Consider the following 13,720-nt stretch of genomic DNA (forward strand, 5'->3'; position numbering starts at 1 on the left):
CCATCATTTGTGGAATTAGCCACATAATAAGCAGATTAACATGCTTTTTCTTGTGGACATCAACTGTGAACTCTGAAAAGTCTTTCTATCCAACATATCTACTCTTTTAGTAGTTATATTGTCAATCTCATCCATAGCATCAAATCACCAGGTAGTCTGCTGCAGTTCGTTTGGCAATTTTTAAATAGCTTCCTAAAAGTTGACTCTAGCTCTTCTGAGCCTGACCCATTGGAATGAATGCAATACCACTACTGTTTCAAGTCTTGAAATTAGGTGAGCAGATTCCTTGCCCACAACTGCCAAACTTCTGTGGCATCTGCAATGCAGAGAATCACTCCCTTTTCAGCTGCCACTGACACTCTTCTATAACAATATATAAGCTTTTTTAAGAGTTGTGCGGAATGCAAAGGCTTCCCCTCACCTCATGCTTGCAGGTTAATGCAACATTTCATCTTAAGATGCTGTTTTAAATTTCAGCAGAACTAGAATGGCACAAAAATTGGAGTTTTCTACATTCTTGCAAAATTGCCTGTAGCAGAAATGCAAATCTGTGCTATTTCCAATACATTTATGAAAGTGCCTATACTAGGTTAGAGCCTATAAGAAATAGACTTATTTTTTTAATAAGATAGTGACATAAGACATAGACTTATCTTGGTTTCAGTAGCTCTCAACTACACACAATACCTGTTAACATGGAATCAAATTTCCATTACAGTTGTTTCTCAGCCTGCAACAAGATAACAGTGATGTAACAGTACAATGTAATGACACTTGGGGAAAAAAAAAAGTACACCTAGCTCTTAGTGCTCAGTTCCTTAAAAAAAAAAGGTGTACGGCTGATGAATAAGATATAGTTGAAAACTAAGTAGACTTTCCACTGTCCTTAGGTAGGGGGGAACTGAACTAAAGGCAAATATTTGCTATACATTTATTTACATAACATTTGCTACTACATTTATTGCATTTTAAAATTACTTCAAAAATCTCATCTGAATATGACTTCGCATACAAAACTGGAAAACTAAGATAAATTATCTTCATATGTTCCAAAAGTTATCTCAGTACTAAATAGTCAGCTCTCACTGACTATAGATGGAGAACATACATTGTACTAATAAATGAGATCTTTCCTGCTCATCCCTTGTTTCGAAAGATCTGCCCTCAATGTTGGGTATGTTAACAGCTGTAGTTGGTCTCCTTAGTATTTCCACTACAAAGCAAATACAAAATTCAGTTTACAGAGGCTACCATCTCTACTGAGAATTTTCAAATCTGTCAGTGGAAAATATAAAAATACTGAGAGGAGAGCATGATGAGTCTGACGAATAGTTCCAAATGCAATCTCCATTTTCTTTAGTTACCCATTTACTTTTAATGAGCACCTTATGAAAAACTTCATAACAGAAAGTTAAGGAGCTTTTTGTTTTAGAGAGAGCTACCAACACTACCCGTGACCCATAAAAAAGACCTTTAAAATAAGGTTTTTCTGTGGTACATTCTTGCTATTTTGGGAATAGAGTACAGAAAAGGTGGCTCATTCACCTTTTCAATCCTGTTACGGATATTAATCCATGACACTGCATTACAATGCAAGTTTAAAAAGTTACTATCTTCCTTAAGTGAAGACTTCATTTACTTTTGTATGCCAAGTAACACATACTTCAGAGCTCTGTATGGCTTTTTGTGTTTGGTTTTTTTTCGTAGGAAATTCCCCACACACCCCATACACTATACTCTTTTAAACTATTAGTGCAGGTAATTTACCATTAAGTTGCTGCCCTACACTCCACAATGATTGAAGATGGTTTAGCAGGATGGAAACCCTCAGTTCTCTTCTGAGATAATGAAGGGTTAACTTCCCAACCGGTGAAGTTTCATCTGACTGCCCTTGCCTCACAGTAGGACAGTGACAGATTCCAGCAAAGAACAGAAAGGAAAAATGCAGCCAAGTAAGGAAAACACTTTGGTCAAGCAAATACATCAAGCAAACACATCAGGCAAACCTCAATGTCAGAAAAACAAAGCCCGGAACAGCAGAAGCCTGCACTGCAAAGTTAAAGTCTAGTTACTTTCACAGAAATATTTTTCCTCACATAGAAAACATCACGAAAGCCTTGGGAGGTAAAAAAAAAAAAAAAAAAAAAAAAAAAAGAGAGAGATAGATGCTTGTTCAACAGCTTAAAAGTGAGAAGTCATCCTCAATGTAGCTAATGTTGTTAAAAAAAAAATCTGTACTTGAGGCTAGAAAGCACTAATATTTTAAGTTACAGCACCCATATTGAAACTGAAGGTAAAAGGAAACCTTATAAATGTTACAAAATCTTACAATTAAAAGCTAGATAACTGCCTGTCTGCATACACAATAATCAAGGAAAATATCTAAGATGGATGTTATTCTCTGTGTTACTATTATTATCAAGATATTGTACAGTCAATATTAATGAATACAGACCTGTAGATAAAACACTACTGGATACACTGAGGATATCCATTCCCTTGTATTGCTCAAAATTAGAAAGATTTCTTCATAGATCACTGGTTTCATGATAGTTTCTTATTACACATGTTAAACAGTTCTAATGGAAAACAAAATCACCCCATAAATTAACAGAACAATGCAATCCTTAATAAAAGGGTACAAATTTCATATATGCATGTTTTAAACACCTGAATTTCAGCATCAATTCTGTATTAAACAGAAAACACAATTTAAACCTATTTTCTCAGAAAAACCACAAAAATATATTTCTCAGAGATAAAATAGGAAGGAGTGAGGAAAAGAAAAAAACAAAACCCTGAGAAACACAAGTGCTACATTTATAGGAACACAGCCATTTATAAAACGCCTTTTTTTTAAATGGCTGCCTTTCAAGCTGTGCCAACACTACAACAAACATAAAAGATCTGCTTCCCTAGCAGATTTAGAAGAATAAGCAATTACTACATTAGAGAAAATAGGCTCAGAATTTTCCACCAATTGGTAACTGGCAGCAAAGCAACTCTTTATTTGCCAAACCCCACAAAGCCCTTGGGTACCAACCTCTACATATACCAGCAATGAACAAAGGAAAAAAAACCAACCAAAATGCCCTATTGCCTCAAACTGGGGTCAGCCCTTCACTTTGGGGAAAAAGAAACAAATAACAAAAAAACCCAGAAGTCCCTATCCTCCTAGATAAGCAGAAGGAGGCTTTTATTACTGCGGTGTTGAAAGCTGTACATCTTCTATTCGAGGCACTATATCCCACTGACCACATCATGATTACACTATGGTTGGGCAAGCAAAGGCTCCTTCCAAAAGCCTATGGAAAAGCAAAAGGCTTTTCTTTCAAATGGAAAGGAGGTTTCCATGTTTATGCACTGCTACTACTGAAAGAGTTTACACAGAGAGGCAGCAGTAAAGAGCAGTAAGGAGCAGCTAGTTGCAGACTGTTAATAGTGAGAACTAGAGATATCCCGATCCTGCTTGAGAACACCTACATCTACATCTGCTATCCAAGTTTGATTACTGCCTTTACCATAGAAGTGCAGAAGGAGGTACCGCAGCAATTGGAAATGTTATACTTATTTTGGAGCATTACCAATGGTTGGTCGTCCTCTCTGTGAACTGAAGACAGCCACCATCCAACATGCGTGACAGTAATGTGCAAGCAACATATGTGAGATTTAATTTTAATTAATTTTATTGATCCCTGATGCACTACTGCATCTTCCAAATCAATGCAGAGCAGTGAGTTTCTACTATATTGACAACGCAATAGAAGACATGAATCCAAATTTTTGTACTTTCCTGACTCTTTCCAAATCTACCTCTACCTACTTGCTTGAGAAGATAAGAATCTTCTTATCTAAGACAGTAGCAGAAGACTTTATGGGCAGAAGAGACTAACTACTGTACAATAAATATCCTCAAAGCTATTTTATAATGAATTAAATTAAACATGATTAAAGCACATTTTGAGACTTGTAAAAAGAAACGCATGTTCCTAAAAAGGATTCTCTCTTAACAAATCTCATTAAAAAAAACAAACAAGCCTATTAGAAGAACTAAAGAGCACATTATAGTGCCACAAAATACCGAATATCAAGACTCAGTGATGCATTTGCCTTCCTATTTTTAATACCAAAGAACAGAAGATCTTTTCAACTATTGAGCTATAAAAAGTGTATCCACAACACACAGAACATAACCAGAGAGACAATCTGCATCAGTGCACTTGTTCTGGAATACATTTACTAGCAACTTTCAACATATAAAGGTGCTTCTTAAGTACCTAAGTCTACAGGATTACAACCATTATAAAAAGCTTGACAATAAAAATTCCCACATCTGCTTGAACACAATTGAAACTTTTACAAGTAGCTCATGCAAATATATAGGTGTGCAGGTGTGCAAAAGGACCTATTGAATGAGCAAGGATTCTTATATTCAGTCAACATTACAATACTCCAGGTATCCGATACAGAATGTGATCTACTTTTCAGCCTGTGCTACTCTGTATTACTGAGGTCACACCTGCCGAAGTTCCACATCAGCATCAAATAAAAGTATCAAGTATCAGAGTCCTTTCCATGAAGGGCTGAGTCATTCACCTGCCAATGAATTCCTGACACTTTTACCTGGTGCAGCAGAACATTTTGTGGGCAACTCAGAAATACAAAGGAGTGAGATAAAAGACCTGCCACAGCATTAATCCTGGCAGTACTTTTTTGCAATGGTAAAACTAAAAGCAAAAGCAAGTTGCAAAGATATGACCACTCCTCCCAGAATTATTCATTTCAGATAAAATTCTTGACTTTAGACCATGTCAGTTACTACCTTCAGAAAGACATTTCAGTACTTTTGCTATTTAAATAGCAGTCTGTGGAAGTTAAATGGAGGTGACAGCAATACTTTTCTTATACCACTCAGCACCACGTAGTAGTCTCAAAACATGACTCTGCTTCTGAAAACACATGTATTTTAACAAGTTTGCTTTCAAAATGTTTCAAATAAACCACATTACTTAACAGGCACTTTATTTAGCAATGTAACAGAATTAGTTACACAAAAGATACTCTAATTTATTTTTTTTACTTAGAATGTAAAGCAGTCAACTTCTTTTGCATTATATATATAATTTTAATTGTTTTGTAGCTATTGACATTTTAACACAAATTTTAAAAGCTGCAGTTTATTCAACTGTCCTTATTCAGAAGCAGGTCAAAGCATATACAGTAACCTGAATTCAAGTTATGAAAACAAGGAAGCTTAATTAGATTAACTTATAATTATTAGATGTTCACAGCAAATCATTCTCCTACCTGTTTTCCATCCAGTGTACAAAGTCTCTTGACTACACCTGAGTCTAACTTAATGGCTTCTGTGATGTCAGTCAAGACCTGTTCGAAGGAGTGAGCAGTCTTCTTATTCAGCAGAATTCTCACAGCTTTCCGTGGCTTCACTCCACTCCTGATAACAGTCACTAACTTGGGTTTAATGAAATCTTTACTCTCCTTCACTTCACTCTTTGTGGATGTCAAAGATGTCAAGGATCGAGTGGACCCAGTCCTTATGTTCACACACCAGTTTGGATTGACATTCTTGGTGTAATCAACTTTGCGATATGGTTCATTGGATGCACATACATAACTTTCACCTGAAAAGAAGATGACATTTTCATAATTTAACGAGTTTTTCTTTAATTGACAAAAAATTGCTGGGGACAAAAAAAAAAGAGACAAGTTTTTCAGAAGTAGTGATTTTCCTGTATTTCAACTGCAGGCCATTTTAAATGAAGGACACTAAATAATCAGAGCTTGCCACACAAACAGTACTCTCATAGAGTGGTTTCAACAGGTTTCAGAAGACCTCCAGTTAAGAAAAAAAATCAAGTAACAGGTAATGAGGGGTAGCTCCTTCCCTGCTACCAAAAAAAAACCCCAAAACCCTCACAGAAACCCAATACAATTCCTCAATTATATACTTCAAGATGCGTACACATATACCTATGTTAAATAATAAATTATTTTCAGAGCAGCCAGTTTTAACAAGATCCTCATCCTGAAGGAGACACTAATTTACCAGGAGTTAGTTGCCTTTCTACCAAGGATGCACTGATGGAATGTATTCACTTCATCATTTTTGAGACAAACACCTATTGAGACCACAAATGAGACACTGAGACTACACAAATATTAGAGGGCATCTACACTTACCAATTTTAATTTATTTCCTAATTCAAAGCCTGCATTGTTGATATCTTCTGAAGTGATGAAAGGAAAGGGAGGTCAGAGGACAAAAAATATTATAATAGGCTGGTAATACATACCTATACATCAAATTATTTAAAGTGGCACCAGTCACGATGCAGACATAAGGAATTTGTAACTTTTCTCAACTCCTTGACATACTGCAAGGCTGGAGACTAACTGGCTTTTTTTTTTTTCCCCAGATGAGGACAGTTTTCTCTTCAAACTACTGCTTGTTGTTTACCACAACTCTTTTAACGTCTGACAGTAATATTTAAGATGCAGACCATGACAAAGGACATCCCTAACTCCGGGTCATTTCTGTAACCTACATCCTTGGGGTCTCCTAAAATGACATCCAAAAACTTTCTCAAAGAGGTAGCATATTGTCACATAGATGAAAGGGGAGCATTCCAAAGTGACAAAATACACCATCCTCCAGGCAGAAGAGCCACATATTGCTTAAAAAGCTTAGCCTGTTCCAAGATTAAAGCTACATGCTCAATGTCACTGGTGGAACAAACCAAACTCACCTCCTATGTACACAACAAAAGGAGTAAAGAGTATACATACATCTACAGGACATTATTGTTAAAGTTACAAAATGTATACTCATGTTTAGATACATACTAGCAAAGTTTTAAATCATACTTTTACTTTCTGAACTCTTGTTTGGAGAGCTGATTTAGCTTAGAAGTTGTATAGCTTATTCTGAAAGTAAAATAGTAAATTACTTTAAAATGCCTGAAAAACTACTGCGACATGAAAGACTTCAGTGTATTTCTTCTCCCATACCAATTAGGCCACTTCTAGTTTATCATTTCTTTAGACCTTCTTGAAAGTTTACTTGCTGTATTTGAAAGAAAACAGATTACAATTAAGTCAAGTTCACAATGATTTTTTTTGGGAAAGTCTGGCAGCCAGTTTTGGCTCTACAAACATCACTGAGACTGTACTCCACTGAGGTACAATGAAACAATTTGGTGTGAGGTTTTCTGGATGCCGCAGCCTTGCCTGTATTCCTCCTCTTCACTCATCCGCATAATCCCTCCTCGTATTCATAGACCAAGTGGTACACAAAACAGAAATCAATACAGACAAAATCAGACAACTTCTCTTTCCCCAGAAAATGAGCAAAGAAAAATGAGCTGTAAAGAAAAAGAAAAGCCCTAAACTCCTTGGATGGGATTTGCACACAGCTGCATGCACACTAGCACTAATCAGGTAGTGGAAAAAAAAAACAACCTACCCACACAGCTTAGGAAGGACTGTGGTGGCCTAGAAGCTTACATCACCCCAGAACTACATGCTAAGTTGCAACAAGTCTCCAAGCAATCTGATTTAATCAGACCTGCTTTCAGCAAGACACTGGATGAGATGACCTCAGCAGGTCCCTTCCAAACAAAATTAGCCTATGATTCTAAATAGGCGGACAGTTCTCTTTCAACAGCTGTTTTCAGAGACATTTCACTCATCTATCCTGTTATTATGAAATAGCATGAGATATTCAAGTTTTGTGGCAGCAGCTCAGTTACAACAGAAAGCAAAGGCTTCCCCCTCCTCACCCCCATCCTGTAATACTGGATCCAAAGGACTATGCTTATTTTCTGAACAAATTATAACAAGCCATGAAACTGTCTATTCCTAAACACTGTGCTGCCAAATAAGAAGCATCTCAAAGAAGCTGGTAGTTCCAATTCATACCAATACTGACTAACATTATAACTGCTAATCATGTTGTTATCTTCCCGTCTGCAACTAGCTTATTGTGTGATTCAGAACCCTTAGGAGGTTTTTTCCCCCACTATTACATGCTGAACTTTTATGGATGCACCTAGCAAGTTACTTTGGTTTGTGTGTGTTGGTTAAGAATGCTAATTATTAATTCCTCCTACAAAAAATGAACAGAAGATAATTTAGTCATCATTCTGGATGCATAATATTAGGCATTCAACTTTGGAAAGTCCCTGACCACTTGCTTTGAAGTGTATTGAACTGCATAGGACTTGGGCAATGTTTAGTCATCCTCTGATAATAATTTATGTATAAATAAACCCAATAGCATCCTATGGATGAGGATACCTTTCTAAACACACTGAATGTCCCTAGCAAATCAAAGATTTTACATAAGCTTCAGTACACGAAGTTACCTACCACTTCAGAGTAACCTCTTCAATACAGCCCATCCAGCAGTGTGCAAAATAGGTAAAAAAATTCCAACAATCAGCACTATAAGATATGTCAAAACTCAGCATCAGTGAACATGTTCAGAATTATCCTTTCAAACTCAAAGAGACTGCACTTCCTAGACCATTCAAAAACTCAATGAATGCAGACAATTCAAAGTTAAACCTCAGAGCTGAGGCTTAAATTATTAAGAAGTTAAAAAACCCCAAAACAACACCACAACACCCCCCTCCAAAATTAAGGTTATTCAGAAACAGGCTTTCCAACTTGAAATAAATAAATGGCTTTACATAAAGTAGTACAGGTAGAGAACAAAAGGTCTCTTTGCTAGAGGATTTACCATAGAAGAATCTCAATGTCATATGTTAGCTTTATCTTTTATGGACATATGTTGTAACAGAATATCTTCGCTATACATCACAGAATGTGATCTACTGTCTGTTGGAGTTGTATTACAATACTCTTTAGGACAACTGAAATTGTCCTTTTATTATAGTTTCAGGCAGTATTAATCCAAAAGGATCTTTATTTATTTAAAACAGCAGTGTAAAACTCTGCCTTCTACTAGCTCCCTTACTTGAAGCATGAATAAAATAATTTCTTGATTATCTGAATAGGTTACAATAACTGTTTACTACAGATTTCTTAGTCTTATTTCTTCTCCTTTAAGCAGAGACCTTAGTTTTCTTCTTCTGATAAAAAAAAAATAGGAACTGCTTTAAACTTAAAACATTGCAATACCTTAAAAGAAAAAACTTCAAATAACTTGTTTCAACTGCATTTACCCAAGAAAATGTTTAAGCAAATTAAAAAAACTGGCAGGTGTAAGTTAAATCACAACTACAAAGTTCACTACAGGAAACTTTCATACAGAATAGTATAATCAAAAAGTATAATTAAGAAAATACCATCCATTGATGAGTAGGCATTATTTTTTGAACACTGTGCTACTGTTTAGATTTATTTTAGTCATCCTCCGAGGCAGAAAATGCATTTATATGTCTGTTCAGAAGAAACATCAAATAATTTGTAAAAGTATTATCTCTCTTTTAAATTATATTTTGTAGGTAAAAAACCTGAAAGTGTAATGTTATATATAATATTTTCTCACAGCTTTAACATCTGTCTTGATTTTAAATCTGCTTGGGATTAATTCAAGTACAAATGGACACTTCTGATAATCTCCACACTCTCCCAGAAAATCAGTATTTGTAAAATGTAACACAGAATCATAGAATGGTTTGGGCTGGAAGAGACCTTCAAGATCATCTAGTCCAACCGCCCTGCCATGAGCAGGGACACTGCACTTAATTTGTTTGTTTGTTTAAACCACTCAAATTGATTTCAAACTTGGTTACAAAGTAACTGATAACTTTAGAGTTCAAATAACATATGTAAAAAAGTCTGGCTGTTTCACTTAATGCCTTGAATGAGATTTTTCATGTGTCTAACCTAAATAAACATAATCTCAACTGTTAAGAAAATATTTTCTGACGTTTCAGTGGTATTTTGATCAGGCTGTAGTTTTTTTGTCCTTCCTATATCTACCAGCCCTAGACAATTGACAACTCCAGAAATAGGCATAAACAACACTTCAAATATTTACATTGTTTGCCTCAATATGGTTTATTTTATGGTTTGAAGGCCCACTGTCTATTTACAGTCTTGAAAGATTCTAAAGCTAACAGATACTAGCCTTAACTGGTATGCAGTCACAACAGTTACATTACTGGGGAAAAAAAAATAGTGTATCTTTAAACTTACAACATTAGCATTAACATGAATCATCTCCCTAGTTTTCAGACCAGATCATGAAGTTAGTCACTAATATTACATTGGGATTTGCAGGTAAAGAAGTGAATTATAGATTAATGAAGTACTAAGATCTATTAAGCAATATTTTTTTTTCTTAAACAGGATAAAGAAAGCAAGAATTACAGACATAGGTTACAGCTGAGATTCAACCTATCCTACAGCAGAAAGCTTAACCAGATTGCAGAGAAGTTTTGGTGGAAGTATGAAACCTCCTTATAAATTGGCACTATAATTTCAACAGAGCATATGTGCCATTCATCTGACGCTTCATGACAGTACCCAGAGCATTCTAAAAGTGTCACTTCTTCCACGAAAAAGAGAACCTGCTACCACCAAAAAATCCTCAATTGTGGCATATGCTTACTTAAAAGGAGTAATATCTGCTGATATTTTGGGTCACAACATAATCAACAAATGTAGTAAGTTTACTTCTGATTCTTTATGTCTTATTAGCATCAGAAAAACAACTAGAAGGTATGAAACCTTACATGTTAAAAAGGAAACATTACCTGCTTCTAAATAATTTACCTGTGCTGTGTTAATAACCAGTTGCGCTATCCATGAAGCAAAACCCGTGTGTGTACAGTGTATATAGAGTGTAAGCATGCTGTAGAAGGATTCCAGTTTCAGAGAGCTAACAATCTAAACATAATACTCACTATTCCCTCACAACACTGAGAGATGAGCATAGAGAAAGGATAGAAAACAAGACTACATTTGTAGATCTGGCCGATAAATAGCCATGAACTATCAGTTGCCTAAATACTGTCTAGCTTACTTAAAATCTCATCAACAAAGGTTTTATTTTGCCATCTGTTTCTTTAACACTGTTATATACAGGAAATGTATTTAGCTCTCCTTTCAAGACATAATGCAGGGCTAAAGGCAGTAGGGTGTATGTGAGCTCTCCAAAATTCAGCCATGCAAATTTAGGTGCCAGGTCCTGCGCTTAATTCATATCCATGGCACATTGCTCAGCTTCTTTTGATGGAAATCATTAGTTTCAAGAGTGCCAAAAGCTGCTTATTCAGTATAGAATATTAGCTAATTAGGGCTACTAACCTTCTAACTTTTGGAATCAAAGGAGAGTACCCTTTCTGTGTTCTGTAACACAAAGTCAAGCAGATTTCCAGAATGGTATATTTACGGTATGTATAAAAGGACTGATCTAAAAATAAAGCAATCTCTTTTATGAGGGATTAGGTTATTTAGATTTACCTTTTTTTCCTAGAACTTCCTTTCTCATCAGTTTCTTACGAGTCCTTCACTTTCACATCACCTCCAATAACCCTGTATAAATCATGATCTTTCCTCATCTACAGCATTTAAGTTCCCCATGCACTTTCAAAATTTGGGATGACAAGCAGGATTGTAGCAGAGAACTAATTGTTCCTAGTTCTCTTGACTTTATTTAGTCAGGGGGTTCAGATAACGGCTTCCTACAAGGTTTCACAGAATCATAGAACAGCTGAGGTTGGAAAGCACCTCTGAAGGTCATCTGGTCCAACCCACCTGCTCAGGCAGGGCAAAAGCTTTTAGAAGACAGTTAAGGCCACAAGTATCAACCTTGCCTAATACCACATGCCTTCTCCACAGTAAGTGGAGTAAGTTTTCAGGTAAATTACATTTGTTCCATCCCTGAAACTAGGAGATGCACAATGGTGGAACTATTTTATTTTGCTTAGACGGGAAGTTAACTAATAATTACATCCATATTTCACATCCAAATCCTATTGCTCTGGGATTGTGTAACTACAGCAGTTTGAACACATATTTGGAAGCATAAATGCTTTCGATAATTTTTAATCCTTCCTTTATCCTTCCTCTTCACCCTTCGTTAAACCTGCTACATTTGCCTCTTCTTAAATTTTTACATCTTTAGGCTTTAGCACAGGAAGGTGATCATACCTTTTGCAAGAAGCAAAAATACAAACTGCCTGCTTGGTGTTACCATCTGCTTGCCCTGACAAGAGAAAAGATATTCTTGACCTAATATAACACTGCATCAACTAGAATCACAGGTATTAAGCAGGATTAAAATGTAATATACAGTAATAATAACAATTATCTAAATACTTGGATTGTTCAATAGCTCATTCAAAAACATTCTTCTACTCTGTGTTAGTGTGGAAGAGCCCATTTCTTTAAAGCAGACAGTGTCCTGTGCTACATGTCCTGGCCATGCATAAGGACAGTCCTGCTCAGAACCTTCCTACCTCCTGCCCAAAGACTTCCCTACAGATGCCTATTGATTGTCTACATAACTGTGCAGACAAAACTACTGCCATTTTTAGAGGACTGTATTAGTTAAGCATTGCAATTGAAAACAAAGACTCTCAGCAATGCTTCCTATCCAGGGAACTAGAAAAATTCCCAATCATGTACCAAGTCAACATAACTCTTCTTGTCAGGAATAGAGTCTACGCTTGGTTTCCTTTCCTAGAATCCAGCAACATCTCCCAGCTTTGCAGCAGATCTTAACAATCAGGATTCTCCATGTCTTTCACTACCAAGACAATCAAAGCACAGGATAGCGAGACAGAGCATGACTGACATCAATGTAAAACACAAACCTCAGCACTAAAGAACTGCACAGTTCTTACTACTATAAATGTGTCACACTTTAGGAAGCTTACATTTTTAAAGAAAACTGAAGGATTTGACAAACAGTTAACTTTGGTAGAGAATAGAAATGAAAATAATATTGTTCCTTTATTGCTATTGAAGGGAAAATATAAATTGGAATCTACTATTCAAAAGTAAAAAGTAGTGTAATGTCTGATAGTAAAGTTGAAAGAAAGAAAACTATAAGAAGGTAACAATATTCCCATCCCCCATCTCCTCTCTAGATCTGTCTGCTCAGACAAGATCAGGCGCAGACAATTAAATTCTTCACTCCTCCCTTTCTGAGAAAGCAATTAAAACTGTCAAACTCATGAGCCATGATGTTTCCAAATCTACAAGGGCTGGGAATATAAATGATATTTGCTTGAGGCTGGTCCAGCAGAGAATGCTTTTTTGACTGTCACATCCAGCTAAAAAAAGCAATATGCTTAACATGGAGCTTGTCAATTTTTGACCAATAAATGTGACCTGGTCAAATTTTTAACTGACTTAACCTGCAACAGTAATATTTAAAAGGTACAGTATGTCTGTGCAGTAGCTATTTTCCTCTTAAAATGATAAACAGTAAAAAAATTGCCAACTTACAGCCAAATCCCAAAAAGCATGAATCAATGACTCTTTTGCTAGTTTGGACTATTATGATACAGAATTTGATATTGCCAGCTTTTATACTCCCGACAGATATTAACCTGAGAAACGGCAAATAGGCTTTAAAGAGCCTGCCTGCACTGGGGCACATCAGTGTCCAAAATCTACACATGCAGGCTTGAGCTGAGCGAGGTTTAACGCAGATCTTGCTGGCTTGGTGAAGGTGGCTGAGCACTCACCTTCTGCTCACTTCATAGAGCTGCCACTGCTG

General features: G+C 36.1%; 1 protein-coding gene across 4 annotated transcripts in view; it reads right to left on the reverse strand.

The window, feature by feature from the left end:
• The window catches only part of DCLK2 (doublecortin-like kinase 2), an 82,069-nt gene that overhangs the window by 65,252 nt on the left and 3,097 nt on the right, over positions 1 to 13,720 (reverse strand). For all 4 annotated transcript variants that reach the window (XM_010193483.1, XM_010193476.1, XM_010193468.1 and 1 more), the window contains exon 2: positions 5,308 to 5,642. In XM_010193483.1, coding sequence (XP_010191785.1) covers positions 5,308 to 5,642 — 335 coding nt within the window. The remainder of the gene's footprint in view (positions 1 to 5,307; positions 5,643 to 13,720) is intronic.

The sequence above is a fragment of the Mesitornis unicolor genome, unplaced genomic scaffold (assembly GCF_000695765.1).
Source record: "Mesitornis unicolor isolate BGI_N332 unplaced genomic scaffold, ASM69576v1 scaffold22280, whole genome shotgun sequence".
Classification (NCBI taxonomy): domain Eukaryota; kingdom Metazoa; phylum Chordata; class Aves; order Mesitornithiformes; family Mesitornithidae; genus Mesitornis; species Mesitornis unicolor.